Source organism: Clarias gariepinus, chromosome 26 (genome assembly GCF_024256425.1).
Source record: "Clarias gariepinus isolate MV-2021 ecotype Netherlands chromosome 26, CGAR_prim_01v2, whole genome shotgun sequence".
NCBI classification, from domain to species: Eukaryota; Metazoa; Chordata; class Actinopteri; order Siluriformes; family Clariidae; genus Clarias; species Clarias gariepinus.
This window is the reverse complement of record NC_071125.1, coordinates 2,760,001-2,773,941: the sequence shown is the minus strand read 5'-3', so window position 1 is coordinate 2,773,941 and position 13,941 is coordinate 2,760,001. Positions and strand designations below refer to the sequence as shown.

The 13,941-nt window shown below is 36.7% G+C and overlaps 1 protein-coding gene across 1 annotated transcript in view; it reads left to right on the top strand.

The window, feature by feature from the left end:
• csmd3a (CUB and Sushi multiple domains 3a) overlaps positions 1-13,941 on the top strand; it is a 302,574-nt gene that overhangs the window by 92,373 nt on the left and 196,260 nt on the right. The window contains exons 8-15 of the mRNA XM_053487612.1: positions 1,959-2,046; positions 2,166-2,290; positions 4,363-4,484; positions 6,355-6,458; positions 8,583-8,695; positions 8,781-8,963; positions 11,268-11,579; positions 13,225-13,419. Coding sequence (XP_053343587.1) covers positions 1,959-2,046; positions 2,166-2,290; positions 4,363-4,484; positions 6,355-6,458; positions 8,583-8,695; positions 8,781-8,963; positions 11,268-11,579; positions 13,225-13,419 — 1,242 coding nt within the window. The remainder of the gene's footprint in view (positions 1-1,958; positions 2,047-2,165; positions 2,291-4,362; positions 4,485-6,354; positions 6,459-8,582; positions 8,696-8,780; positions 8,964-11,267; positions 11,580-13,224; positions 13,420-13,941) is intronic.

Sequence of the window (13,941 nt, the reverse complement as noted above, 5' to 3'; positions counted from 1 at the left end):
CCTTGGTTGTTGGTGCCAGACAGGCTGGTGTGCTTACAGTATTTCTGAAACTGCTGACCTACTGAGATTTTCACTCACAACCATGTCTAAGGTTTACACTGAATGGTCTGCAAAAGATAAACCATCCATTGAGGGGCAGTTCTCTGGGTGAAAATGCCTTGATGATGTCAGGGGTCAGAGGAGAATGGCCAACACCAACTCAAATAACATCTTGTTACAATCGAAGTGTGCTGAAAAGCATCTCCTAACGCACAACACGTCAAACCTTGAAACAGATGTTCTACAGCAGCAGAAGATCACAGCGCGTGCCACTTCTGTCAGCTAGGAAGAGAAAACTGAGGCTACAGTTCACATGGGCTCATCAAAATTTGGCCAGAGAAAAAGATTGTTGCCTGTTCTGATGAGTCTGGATTTCCATTTGGATGGTAGGGTGAGAATGAAAACTTTAGTTTCATTTAGGTCCCTTTAGTACCTGAGTATTGTTGCTGACCAGTTCCATCACTTTATGACCACCATCATCTGATCTGATCTACTTCCCAATGGATAATGCGCCATGTCGCACAGCTAAAATCATAAAAGCTCCAACTGGGTTCTTCAACGTGACAATGAGCTCACTGTACTGTACCTACACGGCATCCACAGGCAACAGATCTTAATCCATAAGATCACCTTGGAATGGGAGACTCACACTGTAGATGTGTAGCTGACAAATCTGCAACAACTTATTAATATGGACCAAAATCGCTAAGGAATGTTTCCGGCACCTTGTTGAATCTATGCCTTGGAGAATTAAGGCAGTTCTAAAGACAAAAGCGGTCCAATCCATTCTAAGCAAAGTGGATCTGATGAAGTGGTCAGTGGTTGTAGATTCAGTACACAACTTCCTTGAGATTTAAATGATTCAGGGTTTATACAGCATGTATGACTTCTTTTGCCAGTTTTCTTAACGCATTCACGGATGCAACGGAGAAAGAAAGTCTTTACGAATTTGACTTATATATTTGTTGTTTGTGGGAAATCACCCTACATTAACTACAAAACTCAACACAAGTATATGTCATTTATTAACCCAGGGATGCATATTTACTTCTTTTCGACCTCAGTATCGACGAATCCGAGCCTCATTTCTTTGCCAGTCTGAGCGGGCGTGGCACCATTATAATAAAGTATTGAACCCATCGATGTATCTCAGCCCTGCATTGTACCACTTCAGCTACTTAATTACAATAGGATAGAGGTTTTTATTACCCTCTATTTCACAGTGGCTGCCTCGTACACTCTGAATGATGAATTATGAGGGAATTATTTGCTTCCACATCGGCTCTTTCATCGTCCCGGTACACCAGCAAACACCCCTGTGTTAATCAGCAGGCTTCTTAATTTACCACTTCGACATCAACTACTGCTCTGACAGCACTTAAGGCGGGCCTCCTGTCGCTGCGTATGCAAAGTCTTGTCATTCTCATGAAAAATGGTTAGAGTTTATGGTGACTTTAAACGAAAGTAGTACGTCAGACGTACTCAGACGAATCAGTGCATCCGTCTTCAGTGTCTGGCTTTATACTGGCTCTCGATCCTGATTGGTCAGATTTAAACTGTAACCCTGGCTGGAGTTAAAACCACAAGTTAATTAATATTAATGCACTTTGTTTGCGCACTAAGAGCTTACAGTACTTAAGAAATGGATGGTGTGTTTAAAACAACCCCTTTTTGTGTAGATGTTAATATTGTCCGTGCTTTCGAAAAGTCATAAGGAATGCTGTAACTTTGAATCCATGCTCATGACAAGCCTTGGTAACATGACAAGCTGTGCTTTTTTTTGTTTTTTTTATTGTCTTTGTTTGTCTGTTTTTTTTTTTTTTAACTTCAAGAGAGGGAGAGAGAAAAAAGAGAAGAAATAGTGGACAATAATGGTTTGCAGCAAAGCCTGCCTTACAGCCTCCTTTCTCCTCCCGCAGTGAATGAAGGCGGTGTGAAACAAGTGTCCAATGACTGCTCAGACCCCGGGGAGCCGGAGAACGGCAGGCGCATGGGCGACGACTTCAGGTAAACCTAGTTTGTGTGCCTTGTACAGACAAGGACTGAATTGCTGAACCCTGAAAAATCGTTTGTTCTCTCGTTTTTTTTTTTTTTTTTTTGTCGTTGTGATTGCTCTGAAATGGAAGCATTGGCGCCACGGTCGGGTTCACGTGTGACGGCGATCACGTGCTCCAAGGCTCGAAGAGCATCACCTGCCAGAGGGTGGCGGAAGTGCTTGCCGCATGGAGCGACCATCCGCCCGTGTGTAAAGGTGAGGGATAGTGAAAAAGACATTGTTTCATCCCATTTAAAACTGTTGGAAATCCTGTGTGACACAAAACATATTCTCCAGCACACTCAGTAAAACCTAACAGCTGTTTTCCTTATAAAACTGCACGAATCTCTACAATATCTAACGCTACTGATTATTTTTTAAACATTCAAGTATTTTCAAGTTTTCACACCAAATATTACCTGGTCTTATTTTATTACACTTTCTTTTAAGTGGTTAAAATGTTTTAGTAGTTTGCGGCTAGACTATTGAAACGCTCTTTACTGCATGTTGGATTCCCTCAAGCTCGTCTGCATCGCCTGCAATAATGCTGCGGCTTGTACAGTATGCTGATTAATATTCGTAAACATGAACACATCACACCAATCCTGTATTTCTTCCACTGGCCTCCGTTACATTTCTGGGTTCAGTTTAAAAACATTAGATTTTTGTTTTTAGTGCAATTATTAGTCTGCCATCTGCTTACATAAGTGAGCTTTAACCAACAAAGTAGAGCTTCATGTTTTGCTGACCAAATCCTACTAGAGGTCCCTCGGTCAAGGTACAAACAATGGGATGATTCGATCTTTTGCAGAATGAGTACAACAGACCTTATTCCACCTGAGTTCTGTTATATCACTGACCTTCCTCTGTTTAAAGCAACTCATTTATTTAGAATGGCTTTTGGTATTTAGGGATTTTATGGGGTTTGGTTTTGTTTTTATGGGTTTGGTTTTGCTATCGTATTGCCATTTTATCGTCATTTATTTCAATGCTATGAAGCACTTTGGTTCAAATTAGGTTGCTTCAAGGGTCTATATACAGTAAATTAATTTTGTTTGATTGATTATCTGATTTATTGAAGCAAAACAGCTGTTAGGTTTTACTGAGCATGCTGGAGAATACGAGTTCTTCTGGTAACTTGGTGACACTTCCAATGGTCTGTCATGCAATAAGTTGCTTCTCGTAATGTAATTTTTTTTTAAAGTTTTAAGATGTGTTTGGAATTAGTGGAGAGCTTTGTACATACAGTAATAATGCAGACATGATAGATATGTATATACTGTACTGAAGATGATATTTTTGCACAGAACTGTGTGTGAACAGTAATTCCTTATATGATTTCAATATAGAAAATACATTATGAAGCATAATAAACAATATTCAGACTATTAGTAACAATTGTAATGCCGAGTGATCACTTGCATTACAATTCATTCAGAATGCATTACAACACTACAGCACTGATTCCTACCATGTGAACATTAATTATAATGCGTTATGTAACCTCACATTATGCAGACGTGCTTTATTACAGTATGTGTAATGGATGCAAATACAAAGTTTATGCCTTTGCTTTACACGGTACTGTATATTCCTTCTGAGCAGTTAACATACATAATGTTTTATAAAGCATGTTATAATATATACATGTCATAATATTACTTAATAGTATTATTAATAATGCATTTTAATTTGCAGTGTGTTGTCTTTGCTGCATTACTGCGTACACTACAATGTTCTTATGTTTTATATACACAACATATAGTGTGCAAGGCGTTCATGTATATATGTAGTGCAGGTTTACAGTGTCTCGGGTGTTATAAGGTGTTATGTCATGTCCCATTTGACTTTGGTTGGTTGAATCTGACTCCATTATAATCAGCCTAGTGCTTCAAAAACAAGAAGAACAAAGAAGTGACCTGCTGTGTTCCAGTGTGTTATACAACAACATGTGGGCAGAACGCAGAGATAATCTGTTTAGACAAAAACACATTTATTACACATAGTATTCCAGCCTCATATACGGATGAGATATTTTTATCCAGTGCACTTAATGATATGCTCGGCCGCGACCCAAGCCTTGTTATCTTTCTCATGACATTTTCCCTTCATTGATTTTTAGCAAAACCGTGCCATATGTGATCTTCGGATCTGCAATAACCTATTACAACCGCGAGCCCTTAATACGCATGTACGGTCCTGCCAAAAAAAAAAAAAAACTTTTCCTTATTCTTGTGTGTTAATGTTGATTTTTTTTTTGTGTGTGTTTTTTCTTTCTTTCTTTTTAGTGAAAACGTGCGGGTCAAACCTGTACGGTCCATCTGGCACTTTTACTTCTCCCAATTTTCCCATCCAGTATGAAAGCAACTCGCAATGTGTCTGGATAATTACCGCCAGTAACCCAAACAAGGTAAGACACTTACTTTATCTGCATTCGCCTCACCTCAAGCGCACACACACAAACACACACTCCCTGAAGGACACTGACTTTGAGTTGATATATGATGTGCGTGCTTTGTGGGTAATTATGCGCCAGCTGTACACTTACTGACTTGATGGTTCTTTGTTCATGAGGGTTTTTTCTAATATAGAGAAAGTTCATGGTGTTACTTCATCCGACTTACAGCGATGAATAATGGGGCAAAACTTCCAGGTCATTATTCAATCGCTAGATAATGGTTTAACCTTAGATGCAAAATAACCCTCATTATCAACAGGAAGCAGGAATTATCATAGATGAGTTCACTTTAAGGAATCATAAAGCAGAAGGTGGGATTTCTTAACCTCGCACAAACTTTTACAGTGGTTCTTCTTTTTACGAAGGGCGTTCGAGTGAAACTGGGATTTGTGATAAAATGTATATTTTCATAAATGAAGGAGTTATTGCCACAACCGCAATCAGCCCTGACCTCACTTTAAGCCATTTCCACATGGTTTGGAAACTAAAGGGGTTCCTGGGAGGCCGGCGTTTCAGACGTGAATCAGAAAGGTAGTCTAATCATGGCTCCGGTATACTGATTGAACTTTTAACCTTGGTTTCTTGGAAGTAAAGTTTTTACTCTCATCACAGTGTTCTGTTATTGTGCACAATCAACAGTCCTGGTTTGACTTGAACGGACATCATACTTTAATAATTATCTGCATTATTTAAAAATCACCTTGAGACATTAATGCGGTTTAGACGTTCATAAAATGTAACAATTAACAAAAATATTGTGCTAATCTGTGCTAAAAACACTACGATTTCAGAAGCAGATAGGGTCAAGGACCTCGCTCAAGGGCCCAACAATGGCAACCTTTTGGAGCTGGGGCTGGAACCGCCAACCCTCCTATCAGTAACTCAAATCAGTGCTTTAACCCTCCGAGCTACCGCTGCCCATTTATGGTTTTGTCCATCTTAAAAAGCAGAAACATTTTTTTTATTACTGCAGTAAAACATGAGTCGATCAGCCCCTCCTGACCAATCAGAATCCAGAATTGACCTTTAGAACTTATGCAATTTACATCCAACCCTCATTTAGCTTTTTTTTCCTTATATAAGTGTGCTTATACTGTACAGTTCTTTTTTGTATGAATCAACACTTTCTCCTTAACATTCATCACGAAAAAGCCCATTTTTCAGACTTGCCGTGTACCTGTGCCCACATTTTTGATCTCTCGCCTCACGTCATTAACCATTTCCAAATAGCTGAGTTGTATTTTCAATCGCTGCTAAATCTGCGTCCCTGTGGTGCTGTATGATGCAAATGGGTCCTAAATGACACAGAGAGGCGATATTGCCTCATTTATCTTAGACAGACGGAATTGCCAAGTTTAAGTTTTATTGCACTTCTCAAGCATTCATAATACGAAGGCCACAGGCGGAACGAGTGCGTTATGACATCATTAGCGCCGTGAAGAGATTTTAAGTGCATATAGCACGTGTGTTTGCGCTGGATTAGCACAGTAGTGGATTTGGCATGCATGTTCTTGGCTTTAATGTGTGCATATGAAATTCATGTCAAGGACAATTGTTTAAAAATCTTGCAGTGCTGCGTTTGATGGGCTTTTAATTATAGCACATGTACAATTACTTGACTACACATGTTCCACCAAATTGCCAGGTCTTATTATCATGCTTATGGTATGTGGCAGTCATTTTTATTAGGCAGTTATAGCTCACTGGACTTGAACCGTAGAAAACCCAATATATATTATGAACGTTTTCAGTATTATGCGATCAATAAGAGAGGTCATTTTTACAGAAAACTGTTATATGACCTGTTCCCCGGCTGTTCCAGGTGATCCAGATTAACTTTGAGGAGTTCGACTTGGAGCTGGGATATGACACGCTTACGATAGGAGACGGAGGAGAGGTCGGAGACTCCAGAACCATCATTCAAGTGTAAGGACTAACTGTACTCTCTCTGATCTACAGTATAGAGAAATATTGCTTAATCTACAATTTACTGTAATATGTTTACACATGACTCTTTTGAGCTGTCCATCAAATTATTACTACAAAAGGAATTATAACAAAAAAATTACAGGCAGTATTTTTATTGTCTTTTGTCTTTTAACTGCACATCTGGCCAGTGTTTTATTTCTCATACTGCATTAATTTGCCTATGATTACATATTTATATGAAATAAAGACTAATACATATATTTTGTTCATTTAGAGTTACCTAATGTTATAAAAGAATCATGTTCCCTAATTTTTTTAGTCTACTGTATCTAAAAAAGTCTACTGTCGTAACTGGGGGCTAAAAGTTGGACCAGCCTTATCAGCATTTGTACACATTAACTGCTTTAACCTACAGATTTTCCTGGAAAAATATATAAATAAATAAAGTTACAGTTAAATTTGTAAAAACTTTGACAGTGGAGGGGTTTTCCATAAATCTATATAAAAAAAGATGAAATATACTGTTTCGATGTAAATATGCCATTTATTGCTATATTTTCTCTGTTCTTTTTATCTAAAGTTTTTTTTTAAATTCTTTTTATTTTACCAATTTGCAACATTAAAAAAAGTCTTATATGAAACTAAGAATCCAAGATATCCAAGTATTACAAAGATAATAAAATAATCCATATACATAAACCCTTTATAGGGCAATAATTGAAATACTTGGAAAGTTAAAATGTCAAGACCTTTTCCCAGACATTGTTTTTAACTTTTGCGTTTTTTAAAAAGATTTCAAGACTTCATAAAAATTTCATTAGTGTCATTTTTGTGTTGCAATTCAAGGTCGGTGAAGTTACCATCTATACTTACTATCCAAACACGTCTAGTGTAATAATTTCCCCTAAAATAGTATATATATATATATATATAAATAAATAACAGGCAGTTAAAAAGGCACATTGAATTAAATATAAACAAGTACAAAATTACAAATATGCTTGTTTTCAACACAGATGTTTTTTGTTTGTTTGTTTGAGGTACTGATACAGGCCCTCGCAACTTACCAAATGTGGTTCTTTACCTGAATCAGGGTTAATCTTTGAAATTTTTTCTGATATGAAAATATATACATGTTTAAGTTAGAAATGTAATGTTCTAGATTTCTTCTATTAAATAATTTAATTATGGAATAAGTCATTAACAAATGGAGTTAACATCACATTTTTAATGTTGAAAATCCTAAATTAATATTTTACTTCAATATAGATTTTTTTATATATGGCTTAATTTTAATTCTGTCACTATAAGCAACTTGAAATTTCTTACTTATAACTATATTTAAGGTAATTATCCAACGGTTTTTATCATTGTTATCTTATAATCAATAAATATATTACCAATTTATATTTTAATTAATCATTTATTTATAATAATATTTTTTACATTATAATTACTAATGCTTCAATCAATGAGGGGTGTTTAAGTCAAACCAAGAGTTGGAATCTTGGCTCTAAAAGTTGGGTGTGAGAATGGCCTTTTACTGTATTTACTGTTAGTCAGGAAACAAAGTAAAATTTAATTTAGCTGTAGAGTAAACTTATGGAAATGGTAAATTTAGTAGCAGTAATGTATTAGAACAAGGGTATTAATATGAACCTATGGTTTGTAGCTGCAGCACTGTCAGGGATGCCGTTATAGTAAAAGTAATGGCCACCTCCCAACCAATCAGAATAATGGATTCAACAGAACTATGGTGTAGGATGTAAGTATCCCACAATGCAGCTGTGTATCTCAACGCTTTGTTTTTTGGTGGCTTGCCAGGCCACAATCATGTTCGCACCAATTTTTTTTTGTCCCGCAAGGACAAAAGCCTGCGTCCTGCCAAAGCAGATGTACATAAAGCGCACTTCAAATAATTGCCTATGTATAACCATCGCCCGAATGCCAGTGATAAAACAGCCACTGTCAATACTCATAGGATGAAATGAAAATATATATTTTTCTCCCTCCTGTGGAAGACTTTGTTCATGTCTTGTATTGTATTCCGTTTGTATTTCTACCTTGTGATCATCTTGCTGAAAGAAACTTTTCGAGCTCTCCTGCTGTCTGTTTGTGCAGTTTGACTGGCAGCTTCGTGCCCGACCTGATTGTCAGCATGACCCATCAGATGTGGCTCCATCTGCAGTCGGACGAGAGCGTCGGCTCCATTGGCTTCAAAATCAACTACAAAGGTTTTTGCTTAGCGTCAGCCGCGTTTTAAATCACTGTAGAATTCTGTACGTACTGTAGACTCACATGCCTAGGATTCATCAACAGAAATCGACAAGGAGAGCTGCGGCGACCCCGGCATCCCTTTATACGGCTTCCGCGAGGGGGCGGGTTTCTCCAACGGCGACGTGCTGCGCTTCGAGTGTCAGTTCGGATTCGAGCTCATTGGAGAAAGAACCATTTCCTGCCAGAATAACAATCAGTGGTCAGCCAACATCCCCATCTGTATTTGTAAGTGCCACCCACTACATTATAGATATAATAAATGCATTATTAGTGAATGTTTTTACAGGAAATCTTCCGGATTTGTATAACGGAATGACATGTAACAGGACATTTTGTTTTTATTGGTAGTTAAATCCTGATAAACAACAGCAGAATAGTGTAATAAATGTGCAAATCTACAGTACTGTGCAAAAGTCTTGGGCAACCCCTTTTTTCTTCATATTAAAGGAAATTAAAACGAAAAGAAATGGAGAGAAATGTTTTACAGTGACTGGCTGCAAAGTCTCCAAAGAAAGCATTTAAAGTTTTTGTTTATCAAGCAGCAGCGACCTCATTTCCCCAACCACTCAGCACCCAGCATCACCAGTATACTAATCTTTGGCCTGATCATCTGTCATCATCTGCACCAGTTTCTCACTGATTTATGCATTAAGTAAGATGCTTTTTTATTCTTAAAGGTCACTCTGTGGTGTAACAAACAAAAAACATCTGCTCAGGCTGAAGTGGCTCTTTGGAAGCAAAATATAAAGAAATAAAATGGGGTCAATACTTTTGCACAATATTGTATTTACAGTAGTTCACATTTCTGTATAGTGCAGCATTTGTTAGATTAATAAGTATTTTCAGACAGACCCTGCTTCAGTAGGGTCCGAAATTAAGTCTGGATCAAAGCAAGGATTTTATTTTCATTAAAAAAAAAAAAAAAAAAAAATATTGTGGTTTAAACAAAAACAAAACAAAAACAGAATTGGTCATCATGCATTTGATTTAAAGAACAGTTTATGTGAGCACCTAAGTGATGTGAAAGTGATGTATAACTAGTGGCTAAGTTAATGTTAAGGCATCACTTGTGATTAATGTGACACACTCGTAGTTTCTGGATAAACGAGACAGAGCAGCAGACTAACGAGATAAGAGCACAGCTCCATCTCAGACACAACAAACGGTTCCCCACTTGCTCTCGTTAGTAGCAGCATTTCATTCCTAACTGAGCAGTGGAATTAAAACACGATGTGCTTGTGGAGGTAGAGCGGGAAAGGAAAGAGTTGCAAGATTTCATGAAGAGCTGTGCTTTTTCTATTGAGTTCAGTATGTTTTAGATTTAAATTTTAATTTGAATAAATCGGAACATGTTTCATCATTGATCTACAGAACCAACAGCCACGGTTCGGATTTCTGCATCAATTTAGAAGACAACCATTGAAATAAAATCGAGACAAACAACTGAAGTCAAGGCAATAATCAGAGATCAAGCATGAAATTAAATGTATTAATTAAATGTAATGTTTAAAATGATCTGGCAACAGGTGCTTACAGCGTGTTCTTCCCGTGCTTGGTGGGTTTCCTCCAGTGTTATCACGGTTTCCTACGTTAATTTGCCTAATCTACATGTCTTTTGACTGTAAACTTTGGAAGGAAAAAGGAAAACACGCAAACTCCACGCACACAGTCCCGAGGCCGGTATCTCCAACCATGCCACCATCCTGTAGTATAATCCAAAATGAGAAATCGTTTTGTAAATTTAAATTGTGGCATATTGGACTGTAGGAAACCCTGCGGTATTATAATTGATCGCATACAAATCAAAATCGCAATGTGGACCTGTTCAGTTATGGCTGAAATGATTTTAGGTGATATATAAAAAAAGTCTGGAATTTATTTAGAGTTGTTAAGCAATTTAAGTTTTTAAAAATTGTTTTTAATAATGATTCTTAGTGATAAATAAATATTGAGAAACATCCATCAAATGAGATCATTTGCTGTAAGCCTTGATAAATACGAGAGAATACAAAACAGTGCATTTAATAGTTGAGTATTAAATTACAGTTTAAATCAGAATCGCGATATGTGACAAAATAATCTTAATGTGTTTTTCTGATTAAATCATGCAGCCCTATGTGGTATCATCAACTGGGTAATGGTTATTCACTACATTAAAAGTGTAATGCAAAATGTAATATTTAATTGTCGATTACTACATTATTGCTATATGAATTGTATCATGCTGTATTTTTATTTTTATTTTTTTGCCATACCGGGGATAAAAAGCTCTTGCTAAAGAATGTTCTGGTACAGGCAAAAGAAAAATATGTTAAAATTAAATAAAATAAGCGCATATAATAAGGGACAGACAAAAAAAATAAATTAAAAACTATTAACACGCCCTCGCAGACCCAGATTGAGTCATTTCATTTCACAGTACTCTTCCTTCTCCTCCTAAGGGCTTAAGAGATCTCATCTGTCTGAAGTTTTCCTTTTTTAAAATCTTATTTTATACTTCTACCTCCCTGATTCATCCTTCTACTTCAGTCCCATGTCTGTCCAACTTCACGGCCGCCTCAGGGACTGTCCTGTCCCCGGATTACCCAGAAGGCTACGGCAACAATTTGAACTGCGTCTGGCTGATCATCGTTGAGCCGGGAAGCCGCATTCAGCTGGCCTTCAACGACTTCGACCTGGAGCCACCGTACGACTTCCTGACGGTGCGGGACGGCGAGTTGCTGGGTCGTTTCACGGGCGCCGAGGTGCCGTCACACCTCACCAGCAACTCCAACATCCTGCAGCTGGAGTTCCAGGCCGATCACTCCATGTCCGGCCGGGGCTTCAACATCTCCTATAGCAGTGAGTACAGCTTCACCCTCACTTCATGTTCTTTTATTTAATATATTTACTGAGCAGTACATAAGTATATATACTTTTATTTGTCTTGAGCTATTTATGAGTGTATAAATGGGCATGTGCCACTCTGGCATAATCAGCTTAATCCTATATGTCATTTCATTTAATCCTGCTGAGTATTCCTCAAACGATCAGTACGGCGTTAAATAGAGAGCTTAGACAGGGATGGAAAAAGAAATTGGCACAAAGACAGGCACACTGCAAAATAGACTTAGGAATTATACTTTCTCATAATAAATATGTGATTTTATAATTATTTTCAAATCATAAATGTGTTACTGGTCGACATTTCAGTGTGCTAGCTACAAAATGTAATTTAACGTATAGCATGGAATGTATTTTAACATAAATGGTATAAGATAAAGTAAGGGCTTAGTTGTGGATTACACACATACTCACTCTGATTTTCTGGGATCTCCATTCAGAGTGCTGGAGAGAAAAAATAAGAGGTTGCCAGATACTTCCTGACCCGAATCCTCAATATATCTACCTATATATATATATATATATATATATATATATATATATATATATATATATATATATATATATATATATATAGTTTGCAACAATACGATGTACTTACAGTATATACAGTAACTATAATAATAATAATAATAATGATGATGATGATGATGATGATGCCTTTTATTTCTATAGCACTATTTCTATAGCAGTAGAGGCAAAGTCAGAGTGCTTATATAGAATGCCAAGCATATGATTGAAAAAATAAAAAACTGCTAGCTAAAAACCTTAGTAAACAGGTATTGTGTTGTAAAAATAGCACTTGATCCAGCACTAGTTATTATATTGTATTTAATTATTATTTTATGTTAATTTCATTTTACATAATGTATGCTTTAGTAGCTGCAAAGTGCAAAACATGAAATACAAAAGAAAAAAATTAGCAAGTTTAATACCATATCAGCACAAGTGAAACACTAAAGCGAAGGGGAAAACAACAGCAAATGCAAAACATCGAAGCAAAACGAAAAGAAACCCTTAAAAAAAATAAAGCAAATAAAAAAATTTGAAAAAAACAACAAATTTAAAACACGACGGTGAATTTAAAAAAACACAATGGCAAATTCAAAATCTTAAGCAAAAGTGAAAACATTAAGCAAATTCAAAACACTAAAGAAAAGCAAAAACACTAAAGAACATTTGAAAACAACTACAAAAGCAAAAACATTAAAGCAAAAGCGAGAACAAAACATTAAAACATCAAACAAAAACAAAAACAGCAAATTCAAAACACAAGCAAAATTAACAAACACTTAAGTAAATGAAAAAACACAGTAAAGCAGAGGGTGCTGTGGGTTTTTATTAAACATCTCATGCTCATTGCAATAAGGACAGAATTTGTCAAAGTGTACAGTATTAACGGTATTTCTTATGTATTTCTAACAATAATATGTAGCCTATGTAATGTATATATAAATGTATTCAATATTACTTCAATGAGAATTCCATAGATTTTTATTTTTTTAATACTGAATTTTAATTAAAGAATATTCTACAGTACTGTATATACTGTATTACTTACAATACAGCTCTAACACTGTTCCGTCCTTGGTCGTTTATGTAGCGTTCGGACACAACGAATGCCCCGACCCTGGCGTGCCCATGAACGCCAAGCGCTTTGGGAATAATTTCCAGCTCGGCAGCTCCGTATCGGTGGTGTGTGAAGAAGGCTTCATAAAGACCCAAGGCTCGGACACAATCGTGTGTGAGCTGGAGGAAGGCGGAGTCATGTGGAGCGGTTTGATTCCCAAGTGTGAAGGTAAAAAAGAAAAGAAAAAAAAAAGAAAAAAAAATTCACAAAAATTTTAAAACAAGGTGAACAAATTTCACACACATTTCACAACCGAGCTTCGACTAGTTCTGTTCTAATTAGTCATGGTGGAGTAGGCTGCAGAGAAGAAGGAGTGTGAAGCTTTTGCTCATTAGAAGTACTCAGGAAATGTTCTAGACTCTGGATGAAGCTGCAGTAATTGGTGAAAGAGAAAAAAAAAAGCGCCGAACCTGCAAATGGAAGATTCCATAAAGGAGATAAAGTCTCTCAGAGGCAGATAAAAGACACACACACACGCGGACACACACACATATTATATATATATATATATATATATATATATATATATATATATATATATATACAGTATAAATGCACACACACACACACACCTTGTCTTTGATCTAAGCTATATACTGTTTCACAATGGTTTAATGCGTTTTAAACGATGTGCCCTGTCCAGCGCTTCCACACGAGACATGATTCTCTCTCTCTCTCTCTCTCTCTCTC